Source organism: Triturus cristatus, chromosome 12 (assembly GCF_964204655.1).
Source record: "Triturus cristatus chromosome 12, aTriCri1.1, whole genome shotgun sequence".
In the NCBI taxonomy this organism is placed as follows: Eukaryota; Metazoa; Chordata; class Amphibia; order Caudata; family Salamandridae; genus Triturus; species Triturus cristatus.
This window is the reverse complement of record NC_140595.1, coordinates 838,829,890-838,845,730: the sequence shown is the minus strand read 5'-3', so window position 1 is coordinate 838,845,730 and position 15,841 is coordinate 838,829,890. Positions and strand designations below refer to the sequence as shown.

Sequence of the window (15,841 nt, the reverse complement as noted above, 5' to 3'; positions counted from 1 at the left end):
ATGGCTAAAATAACTAACAGCCCTCAACTCGCTTCCCCTTGTTATTGATTCGGGGAGATCACTAGGAATAACTCTTGACAAGAATCGTAACATCCTGAAGCACATCAACGCCGCCTCCACAGGAGCAAACCTACATACGAGCATCTTGAGGAAATTAAAACCCTTCCTCTCCCCAATGACTTCAAATCTGCAGTGTAAGCCCAAAGTTAGACTTTGGAAGTGCAACCCTCTGAGGCGCACCCTGATCCAATAGAGCTCCTCTAAGGGCCTCCCTTAACTCTGCTGCAAGGCTCATCGCAGGATCAAAAAGAGACAACCAAATCAACCCTGGCTTAAAAGCCCGGCACTGGCTCGCCGATGAAGAAAGAATCTGGAACTTCCTGCCCCCTGAAACCAGACTGAATCCCTCAACGGATTCTTTCAAGAAAGAAGTGAAAGTACTACTCCTAACAAATGTATGCACTAGATCCTAGGATCTCCTCTCCCCGTACCTCAATTACTGCTGGCTGTTATTGATTTGGTGATTGTTTTCCTTAGGGTTATTGTTTTGAACTACTGTATCCATTTGTATCTATATTTTGTGCTCATCTCTGCCGTTCTTTGGGACCCTTATTGGTTTCCATATGTCTCTGCCCTCTGAACATGTGTAAAGCGCTCTGATACCCACATGGGTCATGTTCGCACTATTTAAAACTTTTCAAATTGAATATAAATAAACATCATCTAAGCACCCTCTGACACGCGCGACTGCCCTGTTCTCGCCTCTTATCCTAGCGACAGTCTTGGGAGCTCTGTCGCCGATCGCTGTCTTTTCCTTGTCCCCTGAACCCACAATCAAGAGGATGTTCACACTCACAATTTCAATCCATACGTTGGTCGTCAAGGTTTCCTCCTTTTCGTTCTGTGAAAGAGAAAGTATAGACGTCAGCTGTGGTTTGGTGCCTCATGAAGTCACACTCATTTAACACAACACTGCACATTCTTTGGGTCCTTATTCTGCACAACGCTGTCACACTTGTGCAACACAATACTTAACATTCTTTGGGTTCTTGTTGTGTACAACATTGTCACACTCATGCTAAACAATGCTGCACATTCTTTGGGTTCTTGTTCCGTACAACGCCGTCACAATCATGGAACAAAATATAACACATTCTTTGGGTTCTTGTTCCATACCATGCCGTTATATCTGTGCAACCCAATACTGCACATTCTTTGTTTCTTGTTCTGTACAATGCTGTTACATTCGGGCAACACAATACTGCACATTCTTTGGGTTCTTGTTTCATACAAAGCCGTCACACTCATACAACACAATACACCTCATTCTTTGGGTTCTTATTCTGCGGAACACTGCCACATTCGTACAGCACAATACTGCATATTCTTTGTTTCGTGTTCTGTGCACGCTGTCACATTCATGAAACACAATACTGCACATTCTTTGGGTTCTTGTTCCATTCAGCGCCATCACACTCATGCAACACAATAAACCACATTCTTTGGGTTCTTATTCTGCACACCACTGTCACATTTGTGCAGCACAATACTGCAAATTCTTTGTTTCTTGTTCTGGGCAACGCTGTGACATACGTGCAACACAAAACTGGACAACACAGTCACACTCATGCAACACAATACTGCACATTCTTTGTTTCTTGTTCTGCGCAACGCTGTCACACTCATGCAACACAACACTACACATTCTTTGGGTTCTTAGTCCAAACAATGATGTCACACTCCTGCAACACAATACTGCACATTCTTTAGGTTCTTGTTCCATTCAACGCCGTCACACTCATGCAACACAATATACCACATTCTTTGGGTTCTTATTCTGCTCACCACTGTCACATTTGTGCTACACAATACTGAAAATCATTTGTTTCTTGTTCCGTGCAACGCTGTCACATTCACGTAACGCAATACTGCACATTCTTTAGGTTCTTGTTCCATACAATGCCATCACACTCATGCAACACAACTCACCACATTCTTTGGGTTATTTTTCTGCACAATACTGTCACATTCATGCAACACAATACTGTACATTATTTGTTTCTAGGTCTGTGCAACGCTGTCACATTTGTGCAACACAAAACTGCACACTCTTTGGTTTCCTATTCTTCGCAATGATGTGACACCCGTGCGACACCATACTGCACATTCTTTGGTGTCTTATTCTGCGCAATGTTGTCACACTCATGCAACACAACACTGCACGTTCTTTGGTTTCTCATTTTGCACAGCGATGTCACATTCATGCAATACAATATACCACATTCTTTGGGTTCTTATTCTGCACAACACAGTCACACTTGTGCAACACAATACTGCACAACGCAGTCACACTCGTGCAACACAATACTGCACACTCTTTGGTTTCTTATTCTGTGCACGTCTTGATGTTGATTTTTTAACAACCCCAGAGCTCTTGTTAGCTCACACAGATTTGTGGATTTGGGCTTTACACTGTTTTGGGGGAAATCTTGAAGCTGCATTTGCTGCTCAGTTGTGGGAAGAAGGCCACCCAGCATCTTGTGGGTGCTAGACCGAGGGAGGGCCTGCCTTGTTGCTCGCTGACTGCATCAGTGACGTCTGACATGGACAACCATGGGCCGCTGTCGTCCATTCTACTCACTCGCTCACATGGGGAGGTGTGGTGGGCTCTTGTAGACAGTCCAATCCTTTCAGGATGCTGAACTTAAGTTGTCAAGTTGAAATCGCCGACATCTCTCTCCCTGTAACTGCGCGTGCCCAGGACTGGGTGATATCCCCCCCGTTAACGCCTGTATGGAACAGCTGGGAGATATATTGCCAAAAGAAGCACTTCTGTCCCCAGTATAAGGATGATGCAGAGTTACAGCTGTGAGGTTTTCTCCTTCTGACATTAAGGGGGTGATTTATGAGAGCGCTGTGTCACTTTTCCACCATGTAAAGTGGTAAATGCACGATTAATAATAAAGCCACGTAAAGCCACCCTGCATGGCTTTCAATGGCCTCATAGATCTTGACTACGGTGATGAAGCAAAAGATTGCTGCTCGCCTTACTCTGGGCTCGGGAAGCGTTCCACGAGAGTTGCAGTATGTGTTTCCATTCAACACCCATGGATTTTGATGCTGCCCCAGATTTACAAAATCATGTAAACGTGGGGAAGTGCCAAATTCTTAGCCAGCCCACAGCAGGCGTGTTGAGGAGAAACATCTTTATTTCTCCTCGTTTTCCCTCTTTCTATGTGTGCTGCATTCTGCATCAATAACGTTCTGCCCGATATGGGCTACTCAGAGTTTTCCGGGAGTCTTTCTGTTCTGTGCTCTTGGAGTGCTGGCTGGACTTTGGGGGTCTGTGAACAGTGAGCTGGCAAACGCTGCTGTGCAGCGAGACAGTTGTCATCTGTCATCCCCGGCTCGGATATGTAAAGAGGAAAGATCATTGTTGGTGATGGAAGAGGTTGCACCACGGCCAGAGTCCACTCTGAGCGTTTATGCTGATGGCTGTCAGAAGAGGACGGGCCATCTCCAAACCCAAGAGAACCCCAGCTTGGCAGAGAACAGTGTGTGATCCTTTGACGCTGATGGCACGTGACCTCATCTGCTCTTGTAGAGTCATTAAACACTCATAGGGAATGATTACAGTTAACAAGTGGCTTGACATCACTCTCCTGGGCTTTGACACAAAACAACAGGTGTTGACAGAACTCTCTTCAGCTTCACAGTCTCTTCTCTGCGCATAAAATGCCCACACTGCGCCTGATCTCAGATTAGGTACAAAAAGACAATTGGTTCTGTTGCAGCAGAACAACTAATTAGCATACAATTGTGACATAACTGTAGATGTGAGTTTTAAATCTCCTCAGAATAAAATACAAAAAAAAAACAGACATGGGTCTGTTTGGATTACAGTTTTTATTATATTCAAACACTTCTGGATTCGAATATTTACACGAATACCGGTGGAAGCTGCTCCATAGGTGCAAAGTGAAGGTGCTCGTGCGATGCAAGTGAAAATGTACAACAACACAAATTTGCAAGTCTCATATGAGAAGGGCAAAAGTTTATCCCTTCTTGCCTGCCCCAGAACTGTGGATTCAGTACAGGCAATTTTAAATCAAGCAGTTTTCTTGCGAGCTGGAAGACGCCGGCTGTATAGACCCAAATTTGGAAGAAAGTGGATGGGTTTAATTCTCATTGTATCCCACACCATCCGAAAGCTATAGGGGTTACCTCCACAGAGGACTCTCTTTTCAGACAAGCATTCCATCCAAATCACAGTAACCTTGGAAGCAAGTTTCCGAGGCACTCCTTAAGTTGTGTATTCCGTTTTTATAAAACACGATTAAAGGCACTATGCATCTCCAGGTTGCTCCAAACCCAGTCCTGATGAAGACCCAGATTGATGGTTCATAGCAATGACAACTTTCAAGGGTTGAAACGTCGACAATTGATTTCAAATTGCCTGTACTGAATCCACAGTGCCGGGGGCAGCCAAGAAGAGAGAACCTTTTGCACATACATATGAGACTTGCAAATCATATTACTCCAGACTGGCTGATCACATTAGTTTGTTGCATTTACTTTGTGAATCCAAATTTGTGTTGTACACAGTCACATTTTCACTTGATGCACCGCAAGAGCACCTTCACTTGCACCTATGGAGCAGCTTCAAAACTGCAATTCAAACAGACCCATGTGTGTTTTGTTGTCTTGTATCCGATCCCGAGGAGATTTATACTTCACATATACAATCACTAAACAATTATATAAAAATTAGTTGCTCTGCTCCAACAGAACCAATTGTCTCTTTGTACCAAACGATACCCAGGTTCTGAGAAAAATAGGGTTATCCCATTGAAGCTTAATAATTTCAGATTAGAGCGGAGGCACATCCTGTCGGGTGAAGGTGCTAAGTGCCACTACTTAGGATTGTAAACAATTCAAACCTGGAGATGCTTTGGGGCGAGAGAGGGCAGCTCTCGCCATGGACCCGTTCCACCTATGTGAATCCCCTTCCTGTTTTACCCATGCCGCCTGTGAATAGTGTGCTTGGGTCTTGCAAGCGTACAGGTTGCCCACTCCACAGTGTACTTGTTTGGTTATGCAGGAAATCCATCTATTGTGTCACAAGGATGGGGGTCCTCGGTGGTGTGACTGATTGTGTCGTTTGACTGGGACATCCCCTCACTCGCACGCTTGTGAACTGTCCTGTACTATAGTGAGGGATGGACTGCTGTTGGCCACGGTCATTATCATTTAATGGTCTTTGGACAATCAGGTGACATTTTAGTCCAGACGTCAGAGGAGGGATATTAAAACAAGTGTCTTCACACAAGCATGGAGCTCACTTAACGTCTAACCTTGGAGAGTCACCAAGGGGAACCTGACATGACCCGCAGTCCCCGAAACAGACTTCACTCTTTCTGTGGACTTACTTTTAATCTGGCATGGTTAAGAGACTGCCAGATTCCACTGTCTTCTCACAAACTCAGTGAGGGGACCAACCAGGGATCCAGGTTTAGAAGGTTAACTCGCCTCTCCAATAACGAGACAGACCTCTGTCAGTACAGCAGATTTAGAACAGCCACCAGCTGCACATGCTTGGATGTGAACCTTCATCCTTTCCATTGGACCCCTGGAGTTTCAGAGATGGACGTCACCAGTGAGATCAAGTAGAGTCAAGCAGCATTTGACACTGACTCCTTCAAGACTAGACTAGGCAGCAGCGCTCCAAGGACACCAGCTCAAGCCCATTCACCCCTCCCCATCTGTGTGGATGTGAGCCTCAACCCATGCTTGGGGCCTGCGATCTTTTAGGAACGGATCTTACCAGCGAGATGAGATTAGTGAGGGTCAGTTTGATCTGCACAGCAATAATGTCGTCCACATTGGCCGCTGGCCGCGAGTTCTTGTCGTAGGTTGCAAACAGGTCATTGAAGAGCTGAAGTTCCTCGGTGGCCGCTCTGACTGGAATTAGCAAGGATAAACAATCAGTTGTGCCTCGCCAGGGAATGTGGTGATGCTGGTGTCACTCCTCCCCCACATGCCACCCGCCCTGGGTCCCACTTATTATGCACACGCACATTTTAGTGACTACACATGGTGAACTGGTGATAGCCTAACAGCACAATCTCCCGCATGCAGGCCTCCATGATGTGGTACCCCTTGTTCTTATACAAGTTCCCACGACGTTGTGGTACAAAGCTTCTTCTCGTTCACTTGTTTTTTCTCACGCTTTCTATTCTACCATTCCTGTGGCTCTTGTTTTGCTCTCATCCAAGTTGGACTTTTGCAATGCGCTCTACGTGGCTATCAACATGCGTGCAGTAGCGAAGTTGCAACAGGTACAAAATGCGGCCGCAAGACTGATTCTCGATATTTCTAAATATCAATCTGTCTCTGCAGGGATATCAAAGCTGCACTGGTGACCTGTAAACAAACTTATTATCATTAAAGCTTTATGCATTATTCACAAGGCATTGCCAAACATTGGGCCTGGAGGTCTTAAAACCATGTTCCAATGGTACACTCCCTTCAGACAGATCTGGTCTTCAAGCCATAACTGAGAAGAGTTGGCCTAACTGCTAGGCCTCGAACCTGGGGAACTGGGTTCGAGTCTCCGTAATGACGCTGAACATCCTGTGATTCTGGGCAAATCACTTAATCTCCCCGTGCCTAACAAAGAATGAATGTGTGTTCTAATGTAACGTAACTGGTGCTATGTAAAGCGCTCTGATACCTGATTGGATTTGAGTCAAGTTCGCACTATATAAAACTCTGCAACAAAAAAAAAAAAACTGTCCCCAAATTCTGAGAGTCAAGATGGGGAGGCAGAACTTTCTCTGTGGCAACAGCCATCCACTGTAACTTCCTTCCCGCATCATCACTAGCCTCCAGGCCCATACCCCATTCCGAGAGGCCCTACAAACTTGGCATTTCATCCTCTAAAAGAAGGTTTCAAGGTCACTGATCTCAGAAACCTCTCTCTGGCTTTGTTCCGTCCCCCAGAACTTACCGTCATTAGAGCCTTGATGCCTTTGGGCATATTTTTTTGCGCTCTATAAATCCCTTTCATTTCATTTCATTATTATACTACTGTCACTTTCTACCATTCCTGTACTATAATACTGTCACTTTTTAACATTCCTGTAGTATACTACTCTCACTTTCTAACATTCCTGTGCTAAACTACTCTCACTTTTTAACATTCCTGTACTATACTACTCTAATTTTCTAACAATCCTGTACTATACTACTCTCACTTTCTACCATTCCTGTATTATACTACTCTCACTTTCTAACATTTCTCTAGTATAATACTCTCACTTTCTAATATTCATTTACTATCCTACAATTACTTTTTAACATTCCTGTACTATACAAATCTCACTTTCTACCATTCCTGTACTATACTACTCTCACTTTCTAATATTCCTGTACTATCCAACTTTCACTTTCTAACATTCCTGTAGTATACTGCTCTCTCTTTCTAAAATTCCTGTACTTTCCTACTCTCACTTTCTAGCATTCCTCTCATACACTACTCTCACTTTCTAATATTATTATAAGATACAGCTCTCATTTTCTACCATTCCTATACTATACTACTCTCACTTTTAAACATTCCTGTAGTACATTTCTCTCACTTTCTAACATTACTGTACTGATCTCACTTCCAAACATGCCTGTACCATACTACTCTCACTTTCTAACATTCCAGTGCTATCCTACTCTCACTTTCTAACATTCCTGTACTATACTACTCTCACTTTCCAACATTTCTGTAGTATACTACTCTCACTTTCTAATATTACTGTACTATCCTACAATCACTTTCTAACATTCCTGTACTATAAAACTCTAACTTTCTATCATTCCTGTACTATACTAGTCTCAGGATGTAACATTTCTGTACTATTGTACTCTCACTTTCTAACATTCCTGTACTATACTACTTTCACTTTCTAACATTCCTGTACTATAATACTCTCTCTTTCTAAAATTCTTCTAATATACTACTCTCACTTTCTAATATTCCTCTGCTATCCTACTCTCACTTTCTAACATTCCTGTACTTTCCTACTCTCACTTTCTAACATTCCACTCATAAATTGCTCTCACTTTCTAATATTACTATATGATACTGCTCTCACTTTCTACCATTCCTATACTATACTACTCTCACTTTTTAAAATTCCTGTAGTATACGATTCTCTCTTTCTAACATTACTGTACTATACTACTCTCTCTTACCAACATTCCTCTACTATACTACTCTCACTTTCTAACATTCCTGTGCTATCCTACTTTCACTTTCTAACGTTCCTGTACTATACTACTCTCACTTTACAATATTCCTGTACTATACTACTCTGGCTTTCTAACATTCCTATAGTATACCACTCTCAATTTCTAACATTCCTGTACTATACTAATCTCACTTTCTAACATTCCTGTGCTATCCTGCTATCACTTTCTAACATTCCTGTACTATCCTACTCTCACTTTCTAAAATGCCTGTACTATACTACCCACACTTTCTAACATTCTTGTACTATACTACTGTCACTTTCTAACATTACTCTAGTATACAACTCTCACTTTCTAACATTTCCCTTGTATACTACTCTCACTTTCTAACATTCCTCTAGTGTACCACTCTCACTTTCTAACATTCCTGTAATGTATTATACTACTCTCCTCTCACTTTCTAACATTACTATACTATACTGTTCTCACTTTCTAACACTGATTTACTATACTACTCTCACTTTCTAACATTCCTGTGTTATACTACTCTCACGTTTTAACATTCCCATACTATACTACTCTTGCTTTCTAACATTCCTGTACTATACCATTCTCATTTTCTAACATTTCCATACTATACTACTCTTGATTTCTAACATTCTTGTTGTATACTACTCCTACTTTCTAACATTGCTGTACTATAATAGTGTTGCTTTCCAACATTTCCACAGTATATTACTCTCGCTAACATTCTTGTACTAAATTACTATAGTATACTACTCACACTTTCTAATATTACTTTACTTTACTGCTATCACTTTCTAACATTATTGTACTATACTACTATCCCTTTCTAACATTCCTCTAGTATACTACTCTCACTTTCTAACATTCCTGTAATGTATTATACTACTCTCCTCTCACTTTCTAACAATACTATACTATACTGCTCTCACTTTCTAACATTGCTTTACTATACTACTCTCACTTTCTAACATTACTATACTATACTACTCTCACTTTCTACCATTCCTGCAGTATACTACTCTCACTTTCTACCATTCCTGCAGTATACTACTCTCACTTTCTAACATTCCTGTACTATACTACTCTCGCTTTCTAACATTCTTGTAGTATACTACTCTCACTTTCTAACATTCCTGTACTATACTACCGTTGCTTTCCAACATTCCCATAGTTTATTACTCTTGTTTGCTAATATTCCTGTACTAAACTACTCTCACATTCTAACATTCCTGTACTATACGACTCTTACTTCCTAACATACATTCCAGTAGTATACTACTCTCACTATCTAGCATTCCTGTACTATATCACTCTCACTTTCTAACATTCCTGTAGTATACTGCTCTAATATTCCTGTAGTATACTACTCTCTCTTTCTAACATTCCTGTTGTATACTACTCTGACTTTATAACATTCATGTACTATACTACTCTCACTTTCAAACATTCTTAGAGTATTTTACTCTCACTTTCTAACATTCCTGTAGTATACTACTCTCACTTTCTAACAATCCTGTACTATACCACTATCACTTACTAACATTCTTGCATTCTACTACTTTCACTTTCTAACATTCATGTAGTATAATACTATCCTTTTCTAACATTCCTGTACTATACTACTCTCATTTTCTAACATTCCTGTATTACAGTACTCTCACTTTCTAACATTCCCGTACTATACTACTCTCACTTTCTAACATTCCCGTACTATACTACTCTCACTTTCTAACATTCCTCTAGTATACTACTCTTACTTACTAACATTCCTGTACTATATTATACTACTCTCCTCTCACTTTCTAACATTGCTATACTATACTACTCTCACTTTCTAACATTACTATACTATACTAGTCTCACTTTCTAGCATCCCTCTGGTATACTACTCTCACTTTCTAACAGTCCTGTACTGTATTATAGTACTCTTGCTTTCTAACATTCCTATACTATACTACTCTCTCTTTTTAACATCCCTGTACTATACTACTCTCACTTTCTAACATTACTTAACCATACTACTCGCCATTTCGAACACTCCTGTAGTATACTACTCTACTTCCTTCCTCTAGTATGCTACTCTCGCTTTCTAACATTACTACATTATACTACTTTAACATTTTAACATTCCTTTACTATCTTTTACTATACTACTCTCGCTCTCTAACATTACTATACGGTATTCCTCTCACCCTCTAACATTCTTATAGTATACTATTCTCACTTTCTAATATTACTCTGTGATATCATTCTCACTTTCTAGCATTCCTGTACTAGACTATTCTCACTTTCTAGCATTCCAGTACTATACTATTCTCACTTTCTAATATTACTATATCATACCACTCTCAATTTCTAACATTACTGTACTATACTACTCTCACTTTCTAACTTTCCAGTTCTATACTACTCTCGCTTTCTAACATTCCTGTACTAGACTATTCTCACTTTCTAGCATTCCTGTACTATACTATTCTCACTTTCTAATATTACTATATTATACCACTCTCAATTTCTAACATTACTGTACTATACTACTCTCACTTTCTAACTTTCCAGTACTATACAACTCTCACTTTCTAACATTCCTGTACTATACTACTCTCACTTTCTAACATTCCTCTACTATACTACACTTACTTTACTAACTTTCCCTTACTATACTACTCTCACTTTCTAGCATTCCTGTACTATACATACTATTCTCACGTTCTAAAAATGTTCTCTCAACTCGTGGCCAGGGCTGCCGCATGGTGCTGTAGATGCTGTCAGTCAACTCTTTTTTCTCATTTTCAAAGAGTGACTGGCCAGATTATCTGAATGCCCACGTGCCAAAAACATACAGTCCACAGGATAGGCCGCTGAGACAGCCCCAGCAGTACCTTTCTTGAACCTTGGCCTAAAATTAAGGAATACAATACACACATTCTAAATGCATTCCTTTACGACAATTCAGAAATAAATCTTTAATAAAGGCTGCACCACCAGGCGTCCAGGAGATAAGATGAGTCTATCACTAATGCCACCTCCCAAAAAAATTAGAAAGATTCATGTATTACAGGAGCATCCCAGGCCTGTAGACTGGAGGTGCCCATATAGAGCCAGGCTAGTACTCGATTTAAGTCCTCTGTATGAACCCGGGCCTGCCAGGTGCCATCACCCCTGGGGGCCTGAACTAGGGTCCTAAATAACAGAACCAGTTCAAGCGGAGAAAAGTATAAAAAAAAAACCTGGAAAAATATTTGGATGGAAGTATATAGATGATGTGCTTCAATCAATAAAAGCGAATACAGAAATAGCAAGAGCAATAATAACGTCGGTTTCAGACATGTCATGGTGATAGGGGCAGATATCAATACACCTTCAGATGAGGCTACCAGTCCTACAGGTATCAGCCTTATGTTCACTCCCAGCAGGGATGTTGACAGCAACTCACTCAACGCTATCAACCTCCACCAGCTGCAGCTTTCTCCAGGCAGCCCAGCAGAAGGGAATTGGCTAGTACAGGGCAGGGACATGAGTCCTCCAGAAGACAGTGACAACCTCATGACACCGGCCGCCTCTTTTCAGGTAGTGCCCTTGAATGTAAGAGACATCCTCTACAACTTTTACGAGAACTGGAGAGCTCTTTGGATCATTGGGTGTTAGACATTCTCCAACATGGTCACAGCCTGGAATTTACCCAAAAACCTCTTCGAAATCCACCTCTCAGGAGGTCACATCAAGACCTTTGTCTGTTAAAAGAGGAAATCAAGTTATTTATACTCAAGGGATCAATCAAAAAGGTTCCACAGGTGCACAGAAACACTGAGTTCTACTCCAACTTCTTACTACTAAGGAAAAAGAACGGGAAGTGGGGACAAGTATTAGATCTGGGACAGCTCAACAAATACCGCAAAAAAACAATCGTTCAGAATGGCCAGCCTGCAGGATATTATTCAGGTGATAAATCCAGGGGATCATATGGGATCCTAGATCTTCAGGATGCTTACGTCCATGTCCACATCCATGTCAAGCACAGGAGGTATCTCAGATTTAAGGAGACCGGATGTCACTACCAATTCAAAGTCCTCCTTTCAGGATTAAAGTCTGCATCAACATTTTTTACCAAGTGCATGGTGCCAGTAGCAGCCTTCCTGAGAGGAAACGGATATCAAATATTGCCTTATCTGGGTAATTGGCCAGTAAAGGCAACCTCATTACAGGCTACAGTATGTTCAATAAGGGCATGTCTTCAAATATTTGAGAATTTAGGTCTCAAATTAAACAGAGAAAATCCTGCCTTATTCTGAACACATGAATTACATTCCTAGGGGCAGTTCTGGACACAACAGTCTGCAAGGCCTTTCCCACAAGGGAGAGGGTTACCAAGATGATGACATGAACCATCGCCATCTCAGTCCGACCGTACAAGTTGTTTCTTGGAATGATTTTGTCTTGCATTCCATTGATCTCCAACTGTTGTCTGTTCACGAGACCACTACAGGAACAAATAGACACACAATGGAAACAGGAGAGGGGATCGTTCAATGACATCATGCGGATAACACCGGATATGGAGAAAAGTAATGAAATAGTGGATGAAATAAGACAACATTTCCACGGGGGTTAACATTTCTCAACACGCCACCAAATTACACTGCCCAGTACGGCGTACCGGCACTTTTTCATTTTGAGAAGGAGAGTACCGGCACTTCTCAGAAACAAGCAGGTACTTAGGTCCATTGGAAAAGGGCTTACAAGCCCTGGCGGACTCCCTGCTACAGAGAGATGTCACATTTATTTTAGCATACCCAGATGCTGTTGGATCTGACTCGACTAACGTTGGGAAATAATGTATTCTTACATTAGGGAAATTGGTACAGGCAAGCAATAGGAGTGGCTATGGGTTCAAAATGTTCACCCTCCTACGCAAATCTGTATATGGGTCACTTCAAACAGCAACATTTATGGAAAACGACCAATACTGAACTCACGGAACACATCATATATTGGGGTCGCTACATCGACGATATTTTTGTCATCTGGTCGGGTAGCGACCCATGTTTACAAAGATTATTGGAACATCTCAATAACAACTCTTAGAATCTGAGGTTTACACATAAAATCAGCAAAATAGAGATAGATTTCCTGGATGTCGTCCTGTATACGAAGGAAAATAGGATTGTGCCCAGACTATTTCAGAAACCAACTGCTTGCAACTCTGTGTTGCATGCCAGTAGTGTCCATCCCAAATAAACTCCATCCCCTTGGGGAAAATGACTAGGATTCGACTGCAGTGAGGACTCTGTTTTTTCTATGGAACTCCAGAAATTGGAGGGGCGATTTATTAACAGAGGTTGCTTACATAGGGTACTTGACTGTGCAAAAGAGAAAATCCAAAAGAAATCGCGACAATGCCTCTTAAGCGCCAAAAATAAGAACAAAACACGTGCCAGAGACCGCAAAATAGCACTAGTGACAAATTACAATACACACAGCCATCAAATCTATAAGATTCTTCTTAAACATTGGCAACTATTAAAACTGGACAAATCAGTGGAAAAATTCATATCTAACAAACCAACAGTGTCACACAGAAGAGGCGCAACACTGAGAGAGTTATTCTGTCCTAGTTACCTGTCCCCCTTTGAAAAAGGTGCCACGTGGTTACCAACTAAACCACATGGTTTCTTTAAATGTACACAGTGCAATGTCTGCCAATTTGCCGCGAATAAAATTACTGACTTTCAGTATAATACGCCAATAAGACATGCCATACGGGACTTTATAAACTGCAACACAAGCTATGCGGTTTATTGTATCATCTGTTGCTGTGGACTCATTTATATAGGGAGCACTATACGCCCTCTCAAAGAGAGAATACAAGAGCACATAAGGGCAGTGCGTAACAATAATTCTAGCTACCCCTTTGCGGTCTATTTCAACAGAACGCACACACCGGAGGACATGAGAAGAATCTGGTTTCATGGTATAACACATATACTGTGTAGTCCCAGAGGGGGAGACAGATTACTAACGTTGAGAAGAGCTGAAACACAATGGATCCTTAAGCTATGGGCTGTAGCGCTAGGGCTCAACTTTGATAAGGAGTTACATGTGTTTTTGTCTGTCTGAGATACAGGATGCTGAGAATATTAATAAATGAATGTTTAATCAATTGACTATACATGAATTGTTAATGTAGGTACCTGTCATTTACACAATGTTCTGAGAGCATTTATGAGACATTGTTAACATGAAAGCTTCAACTGTATTGTACATGGAAGGCTGTTATAGAGTGTTCTGAGACACGTATTGTTATAAACATCTTACAATGTTTTGACCAGACACATTTGCACATGGTCTCCGACTGGGCTTTTTCTGCTCCAATCTTACACTGGGTGCCATCACTTTTAACTGTACAGCGCATGCATATAATATATTTTAGGATCTTCTCTTTAGCTTATTAAGCTTTATTATTAATTGCAGTATCTATCCTTTGCTTCGCAATAGGGAACCTGATTTAACACGGTAGACACTAGTACTTGGGTCTGCCAACTGTACGATATATTGGACATATGTGGACAACATTGCACATGGTGAAATTTCACTACTATGTGCTCAGTATTTGTGCCCAGCATTCTACTGCTTTATTCTTCTCATTTCTTTATTGTATGAACAACTCACGACTCAAGAGGTATTTTGTAACCTCTGGAATTCGGGGCGAATATTTGGAACTACCCCTCTCAAATATGGCCACCATAAAATAAAATAAAATCGCTGGAGGCTAAGTATTATCGCACCAGAAGCACTTCATTTATTTACGTTTGATTCCTTCAGTTTCCTGTTCCGTTACTTGTTTACATAGTGTAGTTGTGTTTGCACATCACTTTTTGCTAACCATTGAACTTGGAGCACCGGACCGCGGACGGTTCGTTTATATGACAGGTGAGTGCGGGGATAGACAATGGGCCTCGGAACACGTTGTGAGCTTTTTAAAATCTTTTTACCCCGACACTCCTTATGGTTCCACGTGCGGACCAACACACGTCCCAGGAATGAATATGTGATGCTAAAACGCATGGTGTTACCGCGCAGCAGGTAACAACGCGGTTGTTACATCGTCCGCGTTGTTACCATGCATGGCATTACATCGCAAGTTGTTTCAACGAAGCTAGATGGAGTGCTGGATTTAGGAACAGTATAAATTACTATTCCTACTCCAGTTAGCGCAACAGCAAGGAAGGTGTTGGATTTAAAATCCAACACATTCCCTAGTGTTGCACGCCACCTAGCGCAAGTCGTTGAAACAACTTGCGATGTAATGCCATGCGTGGTAACAACGCGGACGATGTTACATCCACATTGTTATCAACCCGCGTGGTATTACCAGCGTTGTAAACGCTGTCTCCCCCCAGGAACTCGAATATGTGGGTATCCGGATAACGGTGACAGTAGCTTTATGTACAGGGACCGAACAGGGGGGATTGAAACTTAATAAATTTGGTGTATATACGTATATGTGACACCTTTATTGATCCTAACATTCGAAAGGGGCATAACTTTGATTGGTGGTGTTTTAAAAGGG

The 15,841-nt window shown here is 41.4% G+C and overlaps 1 protein-coding gene across 1 annotated transcript in view; it reads right to left on the bottom strand.

Moving 5' to 3' along the window:
• Positions 1-15,841, bottom strand: part of CHRNE (cholinergic receptor nicotinic epsilon subunit) — a 153,075-nt gene that overhangs the window by 111,426 nt on the left and 25,808 nt on the right. The window contains exons 2-3 of the mRNA XM_085639223.1: positions 5,825-5,961; positions 857-901 (exon numbers count right to left, since the gene is read on the bottom strand). Of these exons, the coding sequence (XP_085495349.1) occupies positions 857-901; positions 5,825-5,961 (182 nt within the window). The remainder of the gene's footprint in view (positions 1-856; positions 902-5,824; positions 5,962-15,841) is intronic.